The sequence below is a fragment of the Apus apus genome, chromosome 18, assembly GCF_020740795.1.
Source record: "Apus apus isolate bApuApu2 chromosome 18, bApuApu2.pri.cur, whole genome shotgun sequence".
In the NCBI taxonomy this organism is placed as follows: domain Eukaryota; kingdom Metazoa; phylum Chordata; class Aves; order Apodiformes; family Apodidae; genus Apus; species Apus apus.
The window spans coordinates 3,411,391-3,436,792 of NC_067299.1; the positions used below are offsets into that span (position 1 = coordinate 3,411,391).

A 25,402-nucleotide genomic window follows, 5' to 3' on the forward strand; every position below is an offset into this window, starting at 1 on the left:
TTTTGAGGAAAATTAAGATCGTTGTGATCCCAATCTGCTTGTCTTTTGGAATCTCTGACTCATGAGAAACATTTTGGACACTGAAAAAAACTTAAGTTCTTGTCGTGGAGAAAAGAAAGGCATTTCAATTCTGAAGACTATTAAATGAAGTATGTTACTCTGAAATAACCATGTTCTAGATACATTTGAAGCTTTTGTATGGATTGTCAGTGTTATTGCAGGCTTGATCCCAAAAGTTGGAGAAAGCCCCTTCAGGTCTCATTAGCTTTGCCTGATCTGTTTTCTTGGATGTAATCCCTAGGGTATAACATGGTGTTTATTGTTTTTTATTTATTACTGTGTATATCAGCTTTTCCAGAAAATAACTGGGCAGAAACATCATTCATGAAGGAGAATATTTCTGAATTTGTTCCAGTCACAAGGTCTTCATTTTTCCTACTCAGCTTTTCCATGCTGGTGCATCTTTGCTGCTTGGAAAAAAAAAAAAAAGTTATCACATAAGAAGTTTCTTTGAGTGTAAATTTAAATTTAAATTTATGAATTCAACCACTTCAGGGAAAAAAGAAGTCAGTATTTCTCTGCAATTGCAGACTTCTAAAGCTTTTTTTATTATTATTATCATTCAGAGGACTATGTACTGCATTTCTGTAGCATTTTTTTCATTTTGCTCCCTGTGATGGGTGACATAGCAGGAATCACATTTTTAGTTTTCTATTTTCTGTGTATGTATAAAAAGAAATATTTGTATTATGTACTTCTAAATTTCAATTAATGCATTATGTGCCTTCAGGGTCATGGGTTTTCATACTGTTTGGTGCCTGTTTTAAAGGTGCTGTTTAGGAAAGTCTCAGGTGAATCCTGTTCTGCCTTTGGATGATGATGTTGATTGTGTTGGATTCTTACAGCTAAGCCTGATGTGGGCAAAATCCAAAATCCAAAAACTTTCTTAACACAGAAGAGAGCATGAGGGAAGGCTCCAGTGTCAAGGAGAGCACAAAGCTGTTGGCAGGGGATGGTGAACAAAGTTCTCTCTACTGAACCAGCCTTCTATAGATGCTGCATCCTGTGTTTCCTCCCATGTATGGCCTGGATGGATGGGGTCAGATGGAAATCTTCAGTTGTGTTTGTACAGGGCATAGGAATTTGAGGGGAAGGATGTTTGTGTATCAGACCAATGTAAGATCTGAGCTTTGTTTGGCCTTCTTAGGATATGTTGAGTTTGAGGGGGAAAAAAAATAATCCTGTGGTCTTGGAATCTTTCATCTTTTCTAGTTCGTTTTGCATTGAAACTGCCAGCAAAGAATATTGCCTCAGGACTGTGCAGTTCTGTTTGGATTCTTTTCAGTGCCAGTTTTTGTACAAAAGAAGAAATACCTCTTCACATATACTCAGGAACCAGAACAAACCAGAAGAAACCAGCCTGTGCTGTACTCCGTGGTGCCACTTGTTGCTGAAAACAAGTCCAGGTATCTCTGCACTGCACTCAGGCCATGCTGGAGGTGTAGCCATAAAACAGGGGAGGCACAAAGAACCACAAGGAATGTGCTGTGCCCAAGTCCAGGTACAAAACCATGATCAAGCTGAGGAAGAAGCTGGGGGGTTGTTTCTAAAATGTCTTCCCTGAGAAAATACCCTCCTTTTGTGGCCACAGAGCCCTGCAAGATCACACGCACAGTCACCTATTTCAAGGTTCTTATCAAGAACACCAAGAATAACAACTAGAGCATGTAATTTTTGTATAATGTTTATTTAAATGAAATAAATAAAACTTGTAATTCAATAAACATTGTCCTGTGTTGTTAGTTTATTGCCATAGGAGTTACACAAAGCAAGGGAAAAAGGATTTTGGCTTAGTGGTATATAAGACATAACTTCTGAAAAGATATAATTTGTCTAGACCAATGAATCTTTCAGTAAATAGCTAGTTATTGTATTTTTATGCAAAGTTCATAATATTTTCTTTATCCCAAATTGTTGTCAAATATTTTAAAAGAACTTTAGAGAATTAATTAAATCCCCATTTTCTTCTCTCTTTCAGCTACTATGACAGGCTTTCTTTCTACAAGTACAGAACAAGCCAGTCTCAAAATTCTCAGAAGTCTCCCCATATGGAATTCTTCTTAATTTCCATTCTGAAATACTCAGGTATGGTTTGTGCATTGCTCAGCATCGAAACCTGAGTGATGATCTCATCTTACCTCCTCCATTGAAACCTCTTGGGGTACAACCATTGATTCAAATCTAATTTCAAATATGTTATAAGAAGGAGGTGGACACACCTGTAAATTTATAAAGCTATAGGATTCTCTGGTCTCCATTGCAATAATTTTCTTGAGAATTTTCATGGGATAAGCACATCTTCCTGAATTTGAATATTGTAAGTAAGTTTCTGACTACTAGATACTTTCTGAATTCAAACTTTTTATCCCTAAATTAATGTTAAATCAGAAACAGCTTGAATTAACCTTGTAATACTTCAAATTTACAAAGCTTTACATCTCATATTAGTGTTTTTCTCAGAAATCGTGTGTTGGGTTTTGTTGTTGTTTTGTTGTTGTTTTGGGTTTTTTTGTGGCTTCATAAGTATAAAAAGAAAACCAAAATGAACCCTAAGGCTTCCACCTCAGTGCAGCAGGGGTTAGTCCCAAATCTAATACAAAAGAATGTTAATATACAGACCCTCACCCAGTTTCTCTCCCCCTGGTTTTTCCTTTGTCTCATATTTTGCGTATTTATCTCAGGAATTCATTTCAAGGATCCCCATGTTTTAAACAATGCTGGTTGTTAGAGGCTTGGGGTTATAAAGTAAAAATGCTGTAGTTTTAAAATAAAATGTAGTTTTGTGAATGAGCTTCTTTCTGTATGATGCTGGATATAAGTTTTACAGTCACTAACCCACATGTGGTACATTGTTGATTTTATGTAGTGTGAACTAACAAATGTCATAAAAATAATACTATTTACATCTTTAGTAATCTATTAGAAAAAAATAAACAATCATAATTAGCATTATGTAGTATGTCTCATCTTAAAAGTGCTCAGCAGTGTTAGTTAAATTACAATTTAAAATTAGATTCTGTATTTATATATTAATTCCATTGAATACTACTGGATGACACTGGATTTCAGGGAAGAAATCCACTTTTCACATGGAAAATCTGTAACAAGCTTTTATGAAGTTTTTTGGTCCAAGACTGAGGATCTGATGAGTTTTGCAGTGAGTTTCATTTTTGTGGTTTTTACAAAAGCTTGTTTCTTTTCATAATATGCAGCTTCATTAATAAATGTTGGGTAGACTGTACAGTCCCCTTCATATGCAATTACTTCTCCATCAAGAGTCACAAATAGAGGATCACCTTTGGTCATTGGCTGCCAGTCTTGGTCCTTACAGAAAGAAAACAAATAGAAGATATTTAATTTCAAGTTTTTGTATATTCCATGTGATTTCTGAGTTTATGCTCAATAATTAAATTATCTGGAGTTAATGGCAAAACCTTTAAAAAGAATTATCTTTAGCCTTCAGTAGGTCATCTCAGGTTTCTGGCCCTTGTTTTCAGGCTTGTATAGAATCCACTAATATAGGTGAACTAAAAGGGAACTGCAGATGGATTAAAAACAGATCCTTATTTTAAAATTCAAAATAAGACTCACAGTTCAGAATATAAGCTATGCTATTGCCTTTTTCTTTTCATTTTTAAGTTCAAAAGTGATGTTGGTAAAATATACTACAATGTAGCAGAAACAACACAGGAATACTTATAAAATATCACAAATGGAAACTGTTTTAGAACTTACCTGCAGTTTAGGGTGAATAACAGCAATAACTTCATCATTCTTATTCCTGGGATAATCTACTTTCTCCATAATTTTAAAAACCTCAATTGTACATGGTGGAAATTCCTTTCCTAGAAAGAATAAATGGGATTGAATGTCAGAATGAACAACTGCCTGATAAAAAGAACAATGCATTATTTATTCTCTTTAGAATGGCTTGAATCATTAGGTTGTGCCTCATCAAAGTTTACACACTAGTCATTAGCTCATATATCATAAAAATATCTAGCTCCAGGGTTTTTTGTCCCCTTGAAGTCAAGTTGCAGAGAGATTGTTCAGTCAAGTACTGTAGCATATGTAGCCCAGATCTAAATTTGGTGCTCAAAAGTGTACTGTACACTTAAAAAGATAGATTTTTGTAGATTAAGAAATCAATGAAAAACCTGTGTTTACTAGTACTGCACAACACAGAATGGAAGTGGTGCTATTTAATCTTTACCCTTCCAGCACAATAATGGAGATTCTGACATGCAAGACTATTTTCTTTTCCTTCTACTTCCAAAAAAAAGGCCAAGTTTACACAGTTACAATGTTACAGAATTTACTGACTTCAATTTTACATAACAATGCACAGGAGGCATGTAAATTAAACAGTATTAATTCATGTGTTCTCTATGTACATACTACAATAAATACTGCTAGCTAGTATTTCAGGTTCTCAAGGCAACTGTAAGATGAAGATGAAGTATACTAATTGAATCTTCAGAAAGAGGAAATATCCAAAGGAGCTAGACAGGAATTCTGACTCTGACACCACAGTTTGGTGGTCTAGAGAACAGTCCTTTCCCCCCTGCCCCTTCCTCCCATTTAACTGTAAAATGCTGCAGCCCAACCTGTTTTTAAACAAAATACTCTTCTGAAATAGTCAACTGACATGACACAGGAGGCTATATCCTGTGATTACTTTACCTTCGTTAAAAAGTTGCACAAAATCAAGGCCATGTTTGATAATCTTCCTCATTTTGTCCAAAATATCAGCTCTGAGAACACCTTGTGGCTGGGGACCCACCTCCACACCTGTTTGCAAGTGAGGGAGATTATTAAAATAACAATAATATATCACATGTTTAGATTACACAGCAAAACTAGACACCTGATTTAGTCTGTGTTTTATGTTTAAGAAGAATTGTAAAGTGCAAAAATGTTATTTTTAAGGCAAGCAGAAAATTTAGCACACTGGTCAGGATCCATTTAAAGAACCATGTGTAAGTTTTTAGTGTGCTTCTAGGCTAAGAGGAAAATATAAAAAGCAATCTAATTATTTTTTGTTCCTATGTTTATGATTCCATACATGAAAAAGTTAACCACTTCTATGAAGAACATAATTTCCCCCTTTTTTTATCACACCTCCCCTTTCCCTCCTCTTGGTCAACAATCAATGTTTCAGCCAAGGCTTTTTTAGAGGATGTAAACATTTCTGAAGCTGTTACTTCTTCCTCTTCATAGATGATAAATATTTTCTGCAGACAGTGGGTTAGCTGAGTTTTAAGAATTTCTATCTGGCTTCTGTATTTTGCAAGCCAAGTTTAAATCAGAACTCTTCTGAAGAGATAACGATAGACATTTGATGCAGTAAATATTTTGTCAAACAAATAGCTAATGGTGATCAAAGCCCCCTGCATAACATAATGAAATTAACTGATCTGGAAACAGGCATCTTTTTAAAGAATTCGTGGTGAGTTAGAACAGTCTTTATTTTTTATATTTACCAACAGGATGTTGTGCTACAGATCGAGTTGTTGCATATTTCAAGCTAGGATGTTCAATCAGCAAAACAGGACAGTGTTCTGGAGCCAAAGCATTCTGTGGAGATGGTTTAAAAACGTCTTTTGTTATGCAAATATTTTAAAATGTTGTGCCACAAAAGATTACTGATGCAGAAGGGATTTACACAATGTCTTCAAGATGTTGCCTTTATTTCATGGCCCTCAAAGTAGGACATCTTTAGAAAACATACAAGGCTGTATTTGTTGTCTCCTTCCCGTTAACTCATGCCAGGCATGCTCCACTGAACTTTGCTGCCTCCTAAGAAAACTGAGCACAGTTCTAGCCTTAAATTGCTAACAGGAAGAAAAACCTACTCATCAGTGTTCCAAAACTTAGAATCAAAATACTGTGAAGCAGATTTCAAGTGTGGGTTCTTTGTGTGTTAGACTTAAATTCCCTTACCGGGACACAGATTGAGAATTAAGCCTTATTTAAACTTTTTTGACATAGAAATCTCAGGCCTCTTCCCTGGTGCTTGCTTACTTTATATCACTTCAAATATTTCATAAACATTTAAATGGGATGCATATAATAGGGAAAAAAAAAAAACACAACAAAAATTCAAATGTATGTTGTTTCTATGGGGAAAAAATAACTTAGATTCCACAGTGTTGGCCTAATCTTAATTTCATCATTTGTTGTCTAGGTTACTAGTACTTAAGCCAGCACTTTTGCAAACCTCACTCTACTAGTATTTATCAGCTTCAGGAACAGCAGAATCAAACAGCTTCCAAAGATGTAGCACTGTTCCTGTAAATACTGATGAAGGGAGCATTTGTCATAATTTGTTCCATTTTTTTGTGTGTGTCTTTATTTCAGAAAATTAATGTTTAACTATTTAGCATGTGTGACCCAAATTTATCCAAGTTCCTGACAGATCAGTGTGAAAGCAGATTAAATTACATTAATTTTCATAGATGTTATTCTGAGCATTCCTCTTTGCCCATCAGTCTTAACGCTCATTTTAATAAGATTATGATTAGTTCAGATCTGAATTACCTGATATTATAATCAAATTATTAATTATCTCTGATTAAAAAGACCATCCAATGAGTGATTAAATATTTTAAACAGTTTTGCAGAATGAAAAATAGTATCTTTAAAGAAACTACAAGATAATATATAATAATACAACATTAAAACTAATAATCTATTTTAATAGTTCATGTAAATTAATTTTACCTTGATATAATGAAACATTTGAATTGTAAAGTCATCCCTGGAGTTTTCAAGAATAAGGGTACCACCCATGTTAGAAGTGGTGTTGTGAAGGTCAAAAATAAGGTCATAGGCATCATCACTACCTTTTGGACCAAATATATGATTGATTTCCTGAGCCCTTCTCACTTCATATGGAATATCTTCCACCTCTGTCCTGCTGTTAATATCAGTACAAAGAAATTAGTAAACTCATTCCATGGCTTTGCAGTCAACAAAATATGTTTACCCTTTTCTTTTTGCTATAATTCCATAATTGACTGGAGTTGAAATCACCTATTTAATTACCAAACTGATGAATTTGTGGTTGAAAAAAAAGCAAGTATGATTGTTAAACAGGTCTTACTATTATTTGTCTTGTGCAGAAGTATAATAAGAATTTTTCAATCTGATTTTAGCCACAGACTATTTAATTCTCTCTTATTTCTTTACATCCCCAAATTTTCCCCCTATGCAGAAAACTAACTCAAAATTTATCAACAACTTAAACCCGTTCCAAGACTGGATCCACCTCCCACTGAAGGTGGGATTCAGTATTGGTCTGTGCCCTTTTACCTTGGACATCCTTCACCAGCTCCTTTGTAACTTGTTTTATTACTTGTCTTCTGATATTCTCATCAGACTTCTACAGCCTCTTGGTTTGAGCCCTCGTGAGTCTCCAAGCTCATGAAAGATTTTGCTACTTCAAATCTATTCCTCCAAAGTTTTAGTAATTAAAATGGTTCAAGCCTAAGGAAAGGCCTGGGATCTGCTTCCTGTCTGTGTCAGAGCTCAAGAGGAAACTCCTATATGACATAAACACATCTATCTTATATACTACCAGTGTACAAGATGCTTTAGGTTCAGACATGCTCTGCATAGACAGCAAAGCTGGTTTTGATGAGCAGGGTGGGACATTACCCAAGTTAAATACAGTCACATCCAGTATCTTTTGGATCAAATTCAGTTTTCTTTCTCAGAACAGCACAAGATTTGTGATATTTTAATTTTGTAAGAAATGCTGGCATTAAGTTGCATGAAGAACATTTTATTAAACACTAACAAAACATCTTAGTAACTGCATGGATATATAAGCATCAGAAGAGGTTGCTGAGGAAAATTACTGTATCAGCACTGCTGGAGTATTAGAAGTGGCAAGACAGAATCTATTAGGAATGTTTAGGTGCAGTTGATCTGATGGGAAGTGAGATGGATTAGAATTTTTCCAGAAGACCCTCAAGCTCATTTTTCTATGTTTATGATTCTGTATATCACATAATCTACCTTTTTATTCTTTAGTTCTGTCTTTAAAATTCAAGGTTTCTTCACAAAAGACTGTTAATACTTCTTATTGAAGCCAACAGGACTTCAGCCATAACTTAGTGTAGCATCAGGATTTTGCTCTCTTATTTTCTAAAATGATTAGTAATGCTGAAGAGTCTACACTTCAAGGGATCAGGTGGAGGTATTCAAAACAGTCAGTAGTGCTGTAATAGGATTGAGCAATTTAATAGGATTTACTGAGGAGTATTAGTTAAAAAATTAAGACAACCTGCAGGTGTTATTTGTTTTTTTCAAGCGTTTCATCTTCAAAGAAGCTGAAAACAAACAACTTTTTTTGTATGTTTGTCCTATGCAAGCAAGTAAAAGAATGGCCTCAACACATGTTAAAAAGTCTGTTTATCTTGTACGTAATAATAAAGAACAAAGTGCCAAGATGAAAAGCCAGATAAAAAGACATGTAAGGTAAGAATAATAATGTTTATAAAATCTATGTGATACATGTTTCTTTAAGTGATGTTCACCTGTACCTTTCTGAAATGTAACTACCTGCTTAGCATGCAACTATGCCAAGCATAAAAATGTTTATACAGAAAAGTACACCTCTGGAATAGCTGTAACAGGAGCAGAAAAACATAAAATCCCATAAAAAACGTAAAATCAATTGCTATTTTACAATAATTATAGCTTGCATTTCTTCTAAAAGTTATTTAAATTACTGGGACTTTGTGGCTATACATTTCTAACTTTGCTAATTTCAAGTTCTAATATTTTACTGTATATAACTGAAATTAAATACATTTCCCTGAATTGTATGCCATTCTTTCAGATACTCAAATGTCTACCTTTAAATTGCTTTTATCTGCTCTATTCCTGCAAGTGTAATTGTATTCAGAAGAGCTCCAAAGCTGAATTGCACAAAGAAGACGTGTGAAAAATAATGACTTTTCAATTCAGAACAGCAGCACTTAAGTTTACACTAATGCAGCTAATCTGATACTAATTTAAAATGCTGTCTTTAAGATTGTGTTGGTTTGAGACCCACTGTACTAGCAATCATTCTTAAATGAATCTTAACACTCATGCAGTTTGTTCTCTTTGGGTAAAAGGTCAGTAATTTCAGTAATGTGACTGCACAGTTAAAATAGTAGTGGAACTTGTGTTAACATTTTAATCTGGAAAGGAAGCTCCTTACAATTAAAAAAAAACAAAAACAGAAAAGTAAAACAACAGAAAGTACAACTATTCTTACCCAAGATTATCAGGGTCAAAAACACGGTTCAGGTCACAGTCAATGTATCTAGTGCATTTCTTCACAGCTCTTGGGTTGGTAAGAAATGGTTTCACTTCCATTCCTGTTCTTTGGATCTCAGCTCCATTCTCTTGCCAGTGCTTGACCAAAAACACCCCTGATAACTCATTGCCATGAGTTCCCCCGAAGATAGCAACCCGTCTTACCGGAGCTTTAACAACAGAGGAGGAAGTCATGCTTTTCAGCAGCTCTAAGAATTGCTGAAAGCAAAACAGACAATAGCAATCAAGTAAAACTTTGGTCTAAAAAAAAAAAAATTTTTTTTTTAAATTATTTTTACTCTTTTAAATAGGATATTCTTTTAGCTTATTTAGGTTAGGTGTGAATGAAAGTGAACTAATGTTTCTCTACCAGTTTTAGACTCTGGTTGTGAGGCGGGGAGTTGCTGTCACTCCTCCCTCCTGAGGAGCCCTCCCCTTCATTTACCATATTTAGTAATGTCTCCAAGTCTGTTGCACAGTTCAAAAGTTAACTTACCCAGACAATCTCTACTAATATATGATACGTGGGTAAATGTAGTACTAGTGACAGTACACTTTTTAATGTAAACTTTAGTTATACACTTAAATATCTCTGACTTGCAAAGTAGGTGTAACAAGTACACTCCTGTGTGTTTCAAGTTAGAAAAACACTACAGCATACACAGGCAGAATTAGTTAAAATGAGAAAAACCAGTAAAATATGAATCATATCTTGGCTCTAGATCAATACATAATGCTGAAACATCACGTACTTTCATCTAAAAAAACAAAAACAGCAGAGTTCCTCTAAGCATGTTGTTGCTTGTATAAACTTTTTTTTCTCTCCTTTTTTATACTACCTGAAGAACAGTGATTAGATGAAACAGTAGCTGAAATTAAAGTGCAATTTATCCACCACTGACTTACCTAGTATTCCTGGCTCTTGTTCTGCCTGGAGATCTAACAGACCTGTAACACATTGAGACAACTTTGCTAGTGATGACTCTTCTAACTGTTGCAATCCCTTATTAAAAAGGAAACAGATATAGACCACAATGGGACAACAGTTGTGTTCTTCCCCTAAAAAAATTCTTAGTCAACAATTTGGCTTTTTCCATTTCTGAAAGCATTCAGATTCACTTATGAAGGGAAACTTCAGCCAAAGAGCAGCCGTAATTTCCATCATGGGGATCAAAACATTTAGAATGAAAGGTCTTAATAACAGAAAATAAGTTTTACTGCTGTAAACAACAGAAGTATTTGCAACTTGTATGCAATACAGGATAGAAGATATTAAAAATTTTACATTGCAAGGGAATAATACATGTTTATTGGACAATTTTATTAAGATTATACTCTAGTGCCTGGGAGAGGCTTTATAACCAAGGATGATGGATTGTACGTCTATGAAAGGAAAATTAAACATAGGACTTAGCTAGAGAACTTCTGCCTGGAATACATTTCCTAGAAAAGTTGTTCTCTCTGTTTCAGCTTATGCAGACAGATTTGCTGAACCTTACAGTGAGTTAATGCAGAGAGACTGTTTACTTAAACACTCAGATGTATTACTGCTGTACTTAGAAGCTGTCTGATATTTAATCATAGTAAGTAATTTATTAAACAAAGCAGTTAAGTTGTATTTGACAGCACTGGACAGTCTGTTCTGTCCTTTGACCCTGGTCTCTTCAGCAGTGGTGCCAAAATGGCTATTTACACGCCGTCTGAAAAATGACTCACGCTCTGAATCTTGGTTTGCTGAATTTAACCATCACAGCAGCCTGGAGAGTAGAAGGCAAAATGCAAACTTGCAGGGGTAATACATACAGTTTAGCTTTTATTGCTGGTGGCACTGTCATGGTTATAATTTCTTGCAAAATGCTGAATGAAGTACAGAGATTGTTTGTGCACTTACCTCATTTAACATGCAAGAAGTTTGTCTCCTAAGAAGAGGTTTCTCAGGACAGATACAGTGCATTTCCAAACATGAGTTTAGGAACTAAAGCCACTGAGGCTTCTTTTATGCCCTTAGAGCAACTTAACTTCCAAAGAGCTTTTAACTCCTGGTCTCCCAGGACGTTACAACCACCCGCGGATTTGTGGCATAAATACAGACAGGTGAAAAGCTTTCACTTCTGAATTACACACCAGGACCAATCCCTTATCCCTGTCATTTGCCAATGCTTATACCTTGAAAAAATATGCAGGGTCCTATTTAGTTCCTTAAAAATTCAGATTGCTTTTATTTACTATATACAAATACCTGGGGGTGCATCTGAAATCTTAGAATGTATGCCACAAGCTGAAGAATATTAGCAATAGTAAATATAGATGAAGTCTGGCTGTCAAAGTCGCAAAGGTGTGTGTGTATATAAACATATATATGTATAAAACATGGTTCACTAATGCCTTCCAAGGCACTAGATGAAGAAAAAGGATGACAAATAATAGACAAGCTCCAGTCCTGCTGAGTGATAAGATTTTACACAGGAACCAGGACAGAAGTGACGTGGTTGGGAACAGCCACGTGTGAAACCCAGGCTGGTGGCTGAAGAGAAAACCGGCACGAAGAACACAGGTAGCTTTATTTATACAAATGCCTGCGTTGACACACTTGCGGATACTCGGCTCCTGTGCCTGGGGTGCTGAAGGTGACACCGAATGGGCCCTCCCGCGGGTGACTCGGAGCCCGCCCCGCCGACCTCGGCCCCTTCCCGCGCTTTCCCTCAGGCGGGCGCGCGCGGCTGCCGGCTGCTTTTGGCGGGCTTTACCTCAGCGCGCCCCGCGGGCTCCGCGGCGATCTCCTCCACCCGCCGCTGGGGTTTGGTTGCTCCGAGAGAGGACAGAACGCAAAGCTGTCAAGGTTATGGGGTTTTGTTTTACAAGCGTGTCACTTGCTGAGGGCCGTTAGGCTTCCTAGGTTAAGCAGCGGTGAACTAGAAGCTGCTGTGGTGTTGAGGCACAGGTAAGGGATGCATCTCATAGAAATAAAGGGTGAATCGATCTATTTGTCTGTGGTAGATAACTGTGCTTAATTCTTATCAACATGTTTAACAGCTGCATATGGATTACTGCCAGATCAAAATGAATGTAGAGGTAATATCTTACTTAGATGCACAAGTACGTGGTATTATTAACATGCCACTAAAAGCAGCAGGCACCAGTTACTAAAAGAACAGCACTAACGCTACATGGTAGTCTGTGTAGAGTCTTCCATGTATGCAGCAATATATAGACAATTACAAGTAGATTAAGTCAGAAAGCAAATATGGCAAACTACCTGTGTCTAATATGCTAATACATATTTTTTTTAGTCATAATAATTGGCTGATAATAATGGGGGGGTGACTTTTACATGTGAAGTATTTTATATATGAGGAAATCAGATGTGTTTACAACATAAATCCATTTATGTTGTCTGGTTATCTAACTTCCACACAGGACATTTGGAGTAATCAATAAATTTTAGCCAATTAAGATTCAGCAAAGAAATGAAAAGGAGCCTCGCTGACACTTCGACTCGCACCACAGCAGGTACCAGCCATTCTTTTGTGCTCTACCATTCGTTCCTCATTATGCCCTTCTGTATATATTCATATATACACACATACATGCACGTTCATAGAGGATATATAGTATTCAGTCCTAGACCCCCTTTTTCTGAGTTGACTTGCATGGGTTATATACTTTATTGTGGCACAGGGTAAGATTTTAAATAGAGTCAGGTCCCTAAGGGAAAAGTTTCATTCATGGAATTACGTGCAGGGCAGAGGTCTAGGAATATAAATTCTGTGAGGCAATGGCTGATCTGTTCTGTGTTTATGAAATGTAACTCCCATGGGTGAGGTAAAATAATTGTTAAATATTTTTATTTACATATTTTAGGCGTAAATTGTGTATCCTTTTGCAGTTGGTATAGTATTTGAATTTTAATTGCAGGTTGCCTTCCTGTACCTCTGTTCAACCAGAAGAAAAGAAATAGGCAGCCCCTTACTTCAAATCCACTTAAAAATGAGCCAGGTACCAGTTCTGGGACTCGTACTTACGAATTTTCTCCCACATCATTTGATAAATAAGACTTATATACATATATATATATTTAATTGCTCCAAATCAAAATAAAACTTGACTTTATTATTGTATTTAATTAAATTTAGAGATTGTCTTCATCAAGAACTATATGCATCCTTTATGTTTATTTCTGAAAAGCTCATTATGTAAAAAATGCCCTTCAGGAAATTTCTTTCTCCTCTGTACAATTGAGCTTTTTATACTTTGTGCCTAGAGGGAGTTTGACTCTTTGTGTGTTAAAAGAATGAAGTAGCACTGGCATTTAAATGGAGTCTCTTGAAACTCTGACCTTTTGTTTTCGGCTGATTTCAATCAGCATTCAAGTCCTATATTACAAGAAGAAACATTTATAAGATGTCTTTCTTGGAATTCAGAAGAGAATCTCTATTCTTCAAATTCTCCTTGGAAGGAATGACGCAGAATTCTGCCTTTAGTACTTTCCTTATGTTTTACTTATAATAGTTAAAAAGTTTGCTTATAATAAAGTAAAAGTCTCTGTGCAGAGAAGTCTGATGTCTGTAACTTAACCATTGACTAGAGAAGCCACAGAGTTGTTAGCAGTTGCCTTATAATTATAGATATCAAAGGATCACATCCCCTTGTTTTTTTCCCTTCTTCTTCCTGTGTGAGACTATTGTGGACCATTAAGCAGATAACAAATAGGAGCCCTAAGCAGACTTACTACCTTTCAATCTTTTCAGTTTGTATCCATATTAAAGCCTTTGTCTTTTGAGAATTAGGCTGGGGAGCTGCAAACCCTGATGTGGATGAACTACAGGAAGCAGCCAACAACAGGTATGTAAAAGCAGAATATTTGTTCCTTACTGATTTTTGTTTGGATACTCTTTTTAAAAAAAAACATCATCAATGTGTCTGTCTTACAAGAAAGTTGCTACTATGTCACTGATATTTAAACTTCTCCTTGAAAGCCAAACAGATCAGATGGCTCCTTCCTTTATGAAGCCACCAAATGCATCAAAGTCTAATTTAGCAAATGCTGGAAAAAACTTGTCTGCCTTCAGGTTGGTCAAGCCTTTAATTTTTATAATTCTTCTTTAACCAAAATTTTTCTCATGTGAAAATGTGTGTTAAATTTTCCATGTGCTTGTAGCATTCAGAGAAACCTTTTTAATTCTCAGATCATCACTGATGATCATTCCATCGTGCTTATGAGCCAGAACCCACTGAAATGAAGTATTTTTCTGGTGTACCTAATGAGGCCTATTAATTAGATCTAATATCTAGCCTTATTATCAGGCTTCCAATTCAGTCTTACCAGAAAAGTTGATTGAATTTTGCTGCTCTTCGATGTAATTTTTTGAGATTCCCTTTGACTTGAAGTTTTGCCCACTTTCAAACCACATTCACCAGTAGATCCAAATTTAAGCTTCTCTTAGTGTGCATTAGGGCAATTGTGTATCAAGACATTTAATCAAACCTGAATATAATTTTGAACTCTGTGCTTTTATAAACCACGGAAAAGCAGGAAAACCTCGTGCAATGTTATTAATTTTCTCTCTTCCCTTCCTCCTGTTCCTTTCCAATGACAAAAAAAGAGTGACTGTTTTAGAGAAGTGTCTCTAAAGGCAAATTGCAATGAAGGTGAAAAGGATTTCTGAGCCACCCTTATAAAATGAAGGGTGTTAGAAATAATAAGGTCAGCACTAGAGATTCCTGTAGAAATATTTCTTCGGTGCTGGTGGTAGAAGAATTCAGAAACATCACTGTGACAAGAAAATTTATGTTAGAGTTATGGAAAATATGTGAATCTTGGGTCAGGAAGGATCCCTTACACAGGGCAGGCCAATAATTAAGCTTTTAAGGCCTATTGAATTCAGCGGGACTTGGCACAGATGTGGTCACTTCCCTATATATGGAAAAACTTGCATGTATGCTCAAGTGCTTTGAGTCTGAATATTTAACAGATGTTTTAAAATGGAACAACAATACAGAGATTGCTTTTATATACTTTTAACTATGTATCTGAGTATTCATAATAGAAACTGTCATACTGAACTGTGTCTTATGTTGCACTGTAGGGCAGAAGAGAAGACTCCCAGTACTAACATTTGGAACAGAAATGAGTATAATCCTTTAAGAAACACAACAGGTTCAAGATCTGATAGTGGCATTGTTCGAAAGTTTGAGAGCTCTTCAAATACTTTGAAAACTCACCAGCTGCAAAAAAACCCTGATAATTTTAATTCATCTCAGCATATCAAAACAGAAACCAGGCAAACTTACATATCTAAAGGGCAATGGCCAGTAAAACCTAACACTGCTTCAAAAAGTCTGCAGGATCATAGTCTGGCATTCAAGTTTACTCACAATATTCAGCAAAATAAAATGAATGAAAACCAGTTTGATTGTGTGCCAGCAGACAAAAGTCAGGTAAGCTTATTAGGAAGGTTAATAGGAAGATACACTGAAGAAAAAGAAAACTCTCATCAGTCCTGGCTGCTTTAGTGAACCCTTCAGTTTCTAAAAATTTAAAAATGAGATTTTCATACTGTAATAATCTACAATCTTCAGCATGATCATATTAATTGGTAGGGGGTTGTTTATACAGTCCGAACAAATACACTCATTTTAATGTAAACATTGGGTATTTAACATAATATATAAAGGGCTGTGTGCCTTTTTAAATTGTGTCTGTGTCTCTAACTGGAGTTCTCATTTTTCTTCCAAAAGGAAGTTTCATCACCTCAATTAAAAATTAAAGAGAAAAAGAATTCTTTGCGAATCGTATCTGCAGTCATTGAAAGCATGAAGCACTGGAGTCAATATGCTTATAAAACTCCACTCTTATTTGAAGTTTTAGGTAAGCATGGTAGATTGTGCTGTAACTGATAATAATGGTAGGACAAGAGCCAAGAGAAAATGTTATTAACTGTAGGAACAATAGCTGAAATACTTAAAAACACAAAATACTGGGATGAGCATCGTCTAATTTTCCTGCATTCAGATATGGAATATGACTAAAGTAGGCACAAAATTAATAGTTATCTTCCACCATTTGAGATCTTTCTACCCAGTTTTTTTCTTTCCTTGATTTTAGAATGTGTTACAGTACATTTTCCTGTTAAAGAGGAACCTTCTGTAGGGAGGCACAGTTTTACAGTCATTTTTAATGCAATTAATCTGGAAATAAATTCAAGTCTGCAGCTCTTCTAGATGTAGGTTACTCTAGGGTGTTGCTTTTTGTGGTTTTAATTATGTTATCTGAGAAATTAACGTGACCAAAGACTAGCTTTAAATCAAGGTGAATAAGAATATACAATGTAACAGGATCATGGAAAACTGCATTAACAAGGTTGAAAATATCTAAAGTTGATTTGCATATGAAGATTAATAAAATTTAAAAGATTACTGTGTTGTGGTCTGCTTAACAAAGGAATAGCCTGTTTACAGTTATGGGTAAGAAAACCACATTTGGTCACTTCCAGTGCTGTCAGCACAAGTTTTCACAGAAAGATTAGAGCTGACTTGATATATCGTAGTGCTTTTGTGTAGCAAGTGCTGTCATGATCTCTTTTTATATCATACTTAGTACTGCTCTGATGGTTTATTTGTGCTGAATGGTACAGGCACACTTGATTCTGCAGTCACAACGGGAGCATACGGGGCAAAGAATTTTCTACTGAGAGATGGAAAGGAGAGTCTGCCTTGTGTATTTTATGAAATTGTAAGTATTCCTGTGCCCATACACAGCACAGACACCAGTAGATATAATAGTATGTTGTTCTGGTAAGACAGAAAATTGCTGTGTAAAAGGAGAGCTGGATGCTTATACCATATTGTTCCCAAGCTGCTCTAGAGCCATCCCCAGACTTCTATTTCAGCAAAAAAAAGGTAGGAGTTTAAGTTCAGCTTCTAAGTTGTTGATAGTAGCAAAGAAGCTGGATGTAAATTCCTTCTGTGTTTGAGGCAGTTTTCAGAAATCCACTAATGTCTAACAACCAGACATTTTAAAAGCTTTTATGTTAGAAAGGTGTGTAATTTTTTGTTTATTGTGCTTTTGATGAAGGACCGGGAGCTTCCAAGACTAATTAGAGGTCGAGTGCACAGGTGCATGGGCAACTATGACATAAAAAAGAGCCTTTTCAAGTGCTTCTCTGTAAGACCAGCAACTATGCAAGAAAAAAACACTTTCCAAGATTTTGTTAAAATTTCTGATGTTGAGATGACAGCATATGTAAAAACACTGAATGAAATTTAAAAGTCACAACAATTGTCCAAAACTGATTTTCACCAATCCTTACCCATAAAGGCTGGGCATCCTGAGGCATTTAACAAAACTAATACTGAAAAGCTAATTGAAATAATTGAAAATATCACTATGCTGTGTTATCCAACAAATGTGAGCAACGATGTTTTGTTTCTACTGTTACATTTCATAGCTTATCTTTCCCAGATAAATATGCAATAACAGGGTTTTCTTGTGTAGTGAATTAGATTTTACTGGAGAAATTCTGAATTTAAAGTGTTGTAGTTTTGCAGTAGTGCAAGTGTCTTAGAAGACTATCAATACTATTTAAATTGCTTTTCATTATGTTCACTTTTCAGAAATTCCTTCAGTACCTATTTTGAAATGTTTTACTATATACTTCTTTTGAGGAGTATTTGCTCACTGTTTAAATGCTAAAAACATCAACAAAGTTCTGTTTGTCTCTGTATATTGTATTGAAACTGCTCTTTGGTAGAAAGCAAGGAGGTTGTTTTTATTGCACTTCAATTCCAGCTAACAGGTTCTCTTGCCTCTGCTGTGTTACAAGAACATGTGTAAAAGCTTTTCTAGAAGTGAGCGTAATAGACACTACAGAAAGATTTCACAGGATGCAGCTGAATATATTAGGTATTCATGTGGTTCCCATTGATGTGTTGTCTGATTCACATTTTCTAACAAAACAAATAATCAGTATAACACCTGTATGAAATAGCAACAGACCTAGAGCTGTAGGAGGAGTGCTCAAGGACACAGAGGAAGAGGGAAAGAAATAGTTATTTGAACACAGAACTTCTTTGGCTTTCCCACAGAAACACAGGGATGGACCATGCACGTGTTTATGTGTCTTTGCCTTCAAACATTAACTTTCATAGATTATCCCTGCTGCTTCTATTTCCTTTTCCCCTTAACTAGTTCCCCTACTTCAATAGCTTTGTAGCAGAACTGTTGGGAATTGTAAAACAAAAGAGTTGTCAAGAAAACAGTGAACAGTGTGGAGTTTGGTTTTTTGTTGCTGTTTTTTTTTTTTTTTCAAATTTTATTATACAGTGTTGGCAATTGGAAATTTCACATTTAAAATAATTGAAATATTGTATCCAACAAGTCAAATACAGAAAACAGTTAATATTCTAAAAAGGAGCCAGCTAGTCAACGCAGAAACACATTAATGGAAAATACAACTTTCAGTTACACTTAAAAAATTATATATTTAGAATAAAACTTGAACCTGGTCCAGTAAATCATTTGACTTAGAACAGGAAATGCTTTTACACAGTGGAACACGCAGACAGTCTGTATTTAAAAAAGTGATCTGTCAGTGTTAGCATGAGTTGTTAGCAACACCTCCCTTCATATTCCTCTTGAGGATCTAAAGTATATGCTTTACTAGTGGCTGTGAGAATCACTTGGAAAATAATCTCTGCCTTGTGCTAAACTGGTTCCGAGTGTGGCTGTTTCAAGGAGAGTTTCATCTATCCAGTTGTAAGGGTCATATACATATATTTGAGGTCCTTAATATAGTGTAAAATATTAAAGAAAGTTCCAAATGGAAGCATTAGCTTAACTCATAAAAGGTGCAGCATGTTGCAGGATGTAGAGCTTGACAATGTTCACAACAGAAGTTGAGTTTTAAGAAGTAAATTATTTGGTACTGGGGTGTTGTAAACGGTAAGACTTCATTGTAACAGTAAAGTAAAACTAGAGAGGAGGCTTGAACTATGGGACCAAACCTCCAAGCATGTGTGTGTGTCATCACCATCACACAAGTGTGGTAGTCCCACTAATTCCAGTTGAATTATTTGTTTGATGGTTCCAGTTCTGCACATGTGGAATTTATATTAATAAGTAATAACAGGAACAGGTTGTCTGTGTCTACTTGCTATGTTATGGCTGTTAATAAAACTCTAAAATAATTTTACTTTCAGTAATTGTTTATATCTTTACAAAAAAAGGTTTTCTACTTTACACTAACAAATCACTTCTTCTAGTGAAACATTAAGTGAACAGTCGTAAACACTACACAAAACAGAAAAAACCCTACATAATACAGTTTATACACATTACTCAACATTTTTCAGTTGTTGGTTGATTTTTGTTGGTGGTGGTTTGTGTTTTTTTTTTGTAACCATATTGGTCCTGTCTTGTGTAATGATTCTAGTGTAAAGGCACAGGTTGGTTAGGAAAGAAAAGCCTGCATCTCTGTCTCTCTACTTCCTGGTGATGGTTTTCTTTTAACATGTTTGTTATTCCTCACTTTTCTGACTCTTATATGAAAATTATCCATTTCAGCCATTCATTAAAAAAAAGTGTAAGACATTATTGAAAATTACATTACTATACAGAGGTGACTGAAATTTATTCTTTCTTTAGAGGCATTCCTTCAACCTATTTTGTTAAATACTTGGAAGATTTAATTCCTTAGCCACTGTGAGCAGAAATGCTCTCTTTCTCAGTGTACTTAATTCTAAATTGAAATCTTTATTTTCAAAGATTAGGAATGGAACTTGCTAAGCTTATATGCAGAATTTGCTCTTAAACTGCATGTAACAACAGGCAATTATTTTGGAGAACAATGCAAGTTTCCATTGAAATTTAGAAGTGTGAGGTAAATGACTGCAGAAGACTTTGACATTAATTAAAATAACACAGTGATTGTTCTATCTGTTTGCATTTTCTTATACATCCTCAATGTGTCTCTGTCTGTCCCTTCATGGATATTTTCCATTAAAAAAAAAAAAAAATCAGGAATCAGTTGGACTCAGCTAAGTGAAGAATAGTAAATTTGATCACTTGGTTTGTGCCAAAACACAAAACTAAGAAGTACAGCTCTGAATTAAATATAATCTATGTGATTATTTATTTTTAATAAATAATAGAAAACAAAATATGATAATAACATAACAGTGGGGTGAGATTAGAACCCGAAGTTTCTTTTGCTTAAGGCAATCAAGTGCACTTATTTCAATGCTTGATAGTAATGAATTCAGTGTTACTGTGGAAATCAGACTTCATGAATTTCACATACAAAACCATGAAATACGGCCACTTGCTAGGTCTGACACAGCACCAGATGAGTTTTATTAGTTGTGCTCAGGAGCATTTCATTTCACTTCACACTTTTCTTTTTCCCCCCTAAATTAGTGGCCTCTTAATAGTAATGAAAATACTAGAATCTGGTTCCTTCTGGCTTGTATTACCACTGCATACAAGGGCTGTCGGGCACACACATTTATACATTTTTGTAAATAGAGATTTTTCTTTTTGGCCCTAAAAAACAAACAACAAACCCCAAAATCTACAGTTGCAACAGTTCAAATAATTTTGTAAAAGTCCACCGAAAATCATAATTTAAGAAATACCAACAACAAATTATTAGGATTTTTTTTTCCTGTTGTTAAACTACTAAATCATCATGAAGCCTTTGGAAGTGGTTAGATCTCTCTCTCCAAAAAAAGAGTCATCTAGGTTTTATACAAGTCTTCATGAAGATGACTTTAAATCATGAAGATTAGATCAGTATTAAAAAGTGTGCCAACAGCTTAAAATTGCAGGTACCACTAATACATGTGCACCAAAAAGAACCTTTTTTTTCTTGTATACAATCACTTTTAGATATCAAGCAGAATTTTTAGGCCGTGGTTACTAGTAGGTGCTTTTTTTCACTAACCAAAATAATTGTAGCAAAATATCATTAACAATTTTACAGTTCTTGGGTTCATATAAGATTTTACGTCTAATCATATACAAGAAGTGAACAGAAGCTTTTGAAAGACTTACAATTTTGAGACACAAAAGAAACTGGGAGGTAGACAGATGTTTTGAGGATAAACAGATTTTTATTTTGTCTAAGGCATTATGCCACTGTATGTTTAGAGCAGAATCAAGGCTTCTGATTAGTCTTATTTCAATTTCAGAGTGTTTGCTGCTCGTACTTATGGAAGACTATCAATGCACTTATGGTCTTTGTGAGTCTGACCTTCTCTTCCCCATCTCCTTTTTTCTCTTTAGCAATACAGCTAAATGGAAGTGCTATAAGAATTTCTGCCCATTGCCTGTAGACAGGAATGTTCTGTTCTTAGTAATAAAATACTATAAAATAGTAGGTATTGGAGTTGGAGATATGTGCTCTTTTGGTGCATATTTTGCAAAGAATGGTAAAAAGACAGACAACATTACCCCAACAATTGCCAGCATGTACCCCCAGCCAATCTGGCAGTCTCCTGCATAGTAGATGTCTGAATTCTCACAGAATCTCTTCACAGTAGCAGAGTTGAAACCAAAAGGGTAAACCAAAAGTCCAGAAGCCATTATGAACACTAGAGAGGAGGAAAAAACCACAATGATTATTAAAAAAACAGATTTCCTTGGAAAAAAAAAATCCTTATTTTAGAAAGATGAATATCTGTTGTATTAAAATCAATGGGAAAAGTCATAGCTTAAAACTTATGATTGTCAGATTAGCTTCCTTTTCATAATTACCTCTTGTGAACAGCAGTGTCATAACATGGTAGCAAGTTGGCACTGGGATTTTTTTCAGGAGAACTGTTGCCTGTTACAGAACTTCAGAAACGTTGTGATCCAAATTATGTAGCCATTTAAAAAGAAAGATGATTCAGATACAGTGGAATCCAGAGGAGAATTCCTAAGTTTGCAGATTCCAGACCAGCTTGATTTTCTTCTCAGCAGCATTTTTTTACTTGAAACAAACAATTACTTTGTTCTGCCAAATAAAAACTTCCAAAGAGAGAGTTTAAATGTTTTTCAGATTCTGCTGATTAGGTTCTGATAATGTAAACTCTTTCTCATAATCTTCAGTATTGCAAACTCCAGTTGTTTAAAAAAATCCTGCATGTGACCCAAAGATCATGAGATCAAGAATAATACAAGCTGCCATCTTTTTATTTGGCTTTTAGCACCACAGCCTTTCAGTCTACTTTTTGGAATTTTCTCTGTAAACTTGAGGATTAGAAAAATTTTCAAGGTTGAGACCTAAATTATTAAGACCTGGAGTTCCCATGTCACCTAATTTTGACAGCTTGGGCTCTAAAAACACACCAAAATTATAACAGGACATGTAGAACTGTAAAGGTTCATAAGTGAAGGCAGAGAGTTAAAGTATCAGGAAATCTCTCCCAGTGAGATGTCATTTACTCCTTCTAACCAAATCCAGTGCATAATGAAGAAAAGGGTCTAAAATACAAACAAAGCTTAAGACACCACTTGATGCTGGAAAGCCAGACTTGCCTCCTGCAAGTATTATCTGTATTATCTGTAGCTTTTCACAGATTTTACAATCTAATGAATACACATTCTATTTAAATATCATGGCTTGTGCAATTAATTTAATGAGAAGCAGAATTACTTTTCCAGCTTTGAAATCAAGACTGCCTGAGGTATAAAATGTGACCAGGACAAAGATGCCTTCAAATACTCCAGGTGCAGTTCTCAGAGCCTGTTTCTGCCCACCTTGGAAGCCAAGAGGAGCTGAGCTAGGCCAATGCCAAGGGAGACACCCCAGCTGGTGTGTGTACCCCTTCGGTTCAGAGAACACTGAGAGACCATTTTTATTTCTCTAGCCTTTTTTGCTAATGAATAACCACTGTATTTAAAATCTATAGTATATTTCAAGAGATTTTATGTGCCACAAGGACACCATGAAGCAGTCCTTTTTCCTAACTTGCTATTCTTCCAGCATATTTTGTTCAAATTCAGGATGGACTGTTAGTGATTAAAGAATAGTGGAAATCAGAATTTACTGTTATGTTTGAGCTGAGACAATTCATAACCAGCAAACATCTAATGCTACACTAAGATTATAAAACAAACACTACATTATATCCTCTGTATTTGTAATTGCCTTTCAGGTAGGGCATGTGCATATTATTCCAGCTGCAATACTGGAGAGGCTTAATCTTAAAAGGAGCTACTAAAAAGGGTAATCACTCATTAATTTTTTTTAAATTAAAAAACCAACAAACTGTAATAAGCTCAAGGGCTAGATGAAGTTAAAAAGTTTAACACACTCAGCCTGTAAAGTCTATAAATAATGTTAATTAAACCTTTCCTTCTAGTCTAAATGGAACCGCTGAGATAATCCCATGTAAAAAACAATCAGACCAAGAAAATGGAAATTAAAAGGACAGAATCTGGAACAGAAGGAAACTTTCCAGTCTTTTTCCCTCTAGGGTAGCTCATGTCTGGGTACAAAGAGAAACTGCTTGCCAGTTAGAGGAGCTCTCTGACAGCAAGGTGCTCTCACCTGCCCTTGCTCCCACAACCCCTCTTTTCCTTTAAGCCTTTATGAATGAGTTTTCAGTGGTTCCAAAGGAAAGGACACTGTGGCCTTTCCCTCTTCCCAGGCTCAAGGGGATGCTGCAGGAGCCAGAGAAGGGAAAGGTCCTCAGCACAAGCAACATCCTGAGCAGGGCTCACCCTCCTGGTATTCACCCACCTGCACCTGGTGCAGGTGCCCAGGGCAGGGGGAGCTCAGCAGCCTTTAGCAGCCTTGCTTGTGCATTTAGGTTCTAACATTCAACAAACACACAGAAGCTGAAGCTAAATACAAAGAAGGAAGTTGCATTATGTGGATCTCCCTTAGCTACCCACGAAGGGCACCACTCAAAACAATGCAAGATGAAAACACAATAAAAATGAAGCTGAACTAGACACACACACAAACAACTCATCTAGCAAAGGTCACTGAGCATTCCCAAAAGAAGAAAAGGAGCTAAGGGCCAGCACACTTCCTTTGTTCAGCAGCACAGCCTGACAGTGACCCTCCTGCATGCCCAGGAAAATTCCCCAATCACCACCTCTGCAGGCAGAAGCATAGGAAGCAACCCTGGAGAACAATCAGGGAAAAATTCCCACAGCTAGGAAGCAGAACAATGTGCCACCTAAGAGCTTGAATGTAACGTGGATCCACAGCATAGCTCCATTCCAGCCCAGCTGCATGAGGAGTCCTGAAATAGTCTCGTGGTGCAAAACCTCCTGTAAAATGTTGGGCCCATTTGCAAAGGAAAGCAAGCCAGTTTTAAGAGAAACAGCACTGCTCTGAGCAAGAAGCATGTCTAAAATTAAAATGTCAGTTTGTTCATCTTTCAGCACCAAAATAGTCCATGCATCTCATTTGGCACAAGAAAACATTAGGCAGAATTGGAAGCAATTGCTTTGTCACTAAATCCCTTAGACTTTGCTAACTGTTAAAATCTGTTGATTTTCTGACACTATCTCAATCCCTTGCTCTACTTCATGTGTCTGCCCAGACAGATGTTTTCTTTCTGATTGGGTTGCCCAGAATTATTTTGAAGGTTGTGCTCTACAGTGTTTTGATTACCTCTTGGTGTGATGTTGTATGGTGTGATTTAATGGAAGAAGCTTTTTTTTTTGAAGGCTGGAAGTAATCTGTCACAGTTGAGTGTAATGTGCTCACATATCAAACGGGCTAAAAAGTTGCCCATGGTTTCATATCCTCAGGCATGTCATAGAATGACCTCATTATTCTCATTTAAGGTGCCCTCTTTCTTACAAAGGCTCAAAATATTGAATAGCCTGTTATTATCAGCAGAAGCCAAGCTTTCAGTCCTGGTACTAATGACTGTTTAATAGTGCTGTCTATCAGCAGTGCAGTTAGCTGGGAGAGCACACAAAGAAACAGTGGGGCTCCTTCCAGGCTCCTCACATAACACTTAGGCCGCTGCACGATTTTCAAACAATAAACATCACTTTAGAAAGTGTCAGATTAGAGCAGTGAGTGCA

General features: G+C 36.0%; 3 protein-coding genes across 5 annotated transcripts in view; 1 reads left to right on the forward strand and 2 right to left on the reverse strand.

Moving 5' to 3' along the window:
* Nucleotides 1-227: 227 nt before the first annotated feature.
* ASPA (aspartoacylase) lies at nt 228-9,738 on the reverse strand. Of its 3 annotated transcripts, none has more exons than XM_051636152.1 (6): nt 9,332-9,738; nt 6,784-6,979; nt 5,544-5,637; nt 4,744-4,851; nt 3,796-3,905; nt 228-467 (listed from the first exon to the last, which is right to left on the reverse strand). In XM_051636152.1, exons 1-6 carry the CDS (start codon nt 9,565-9,567, stop codon nt 327-329), a joined length of 885 nt encoding a protein of 294 aa, XP_051492112.1. In that variant the 5' UTR covers nt 9,568-9,738; the 3' UTR covers nt 228-326. The 3 variants fall into 3 exon arrangements, with proteins under 3 accessions (XP_051492112.1, XP_051492110.1, XP_051492109.1); XM_051636150.1 differs by lacking the exon at nt 228-467 and adding an exon at nt 1,729-3,384 and having other exon boundaries at nt 6,784-6,976; nt 9,332-9,734; XM_051636149.1 differs by lacking the exon at nt 228-467 and adding an exon at nt 1,729-3,384 and having other exon boundaries at nt 9,332-9,733.
* Nucleotides 9,739-12,153: 2,415 nt separating this feature from the next.
* On the forward strand, nt 12,154-17,805 carry SPATA22 (spermatogenesis associated 22). The gene is made up of 9 exons (XM_051636169.1): nt 12,154-12,313; nt 12,790-12,882; nt 13,288-13,411; nt 14,155-14,214; nt 14,349-14,441; nt 15,459-15,810; nt 16,111-16,240; nt 17,007-17,104; nt 17,447-17,805. Exons 2-9 carry the CDS (start codon nt 12,840-12,842, stop codon nt 17,636-17,638), a joined length of 1,092 nt encoding a protein of 363 aa, XP_051492129.1. The 5' UTR covers nt 12,154-12,313; nt 12,790-12,839; the 3' UTR covers nt 17,639-17,805.
* Nucleotides 17,806-18,644: 839 nt separating this feature from the next.
* LHFPL7 (LHFPL tetraspan subfamily member 7) overlaps nt 18,645-25,402 on the reverse strand; it is a 66,556-nt gene continuing 59,798 nt past the window's right edge. Inside the window, exon 3 of the mRNA XM_051636168.1 lies at nt 18,645-21,960. Within this exon, the coding sequence (XP_051492128.1) occupies nt 21,734-21,960 (227 nt within the window). The 3' untranslated portion in view covers nt 18,645-21,733. The remainder of the gene's footprint in view (nt 21,961-25,402) is intronic.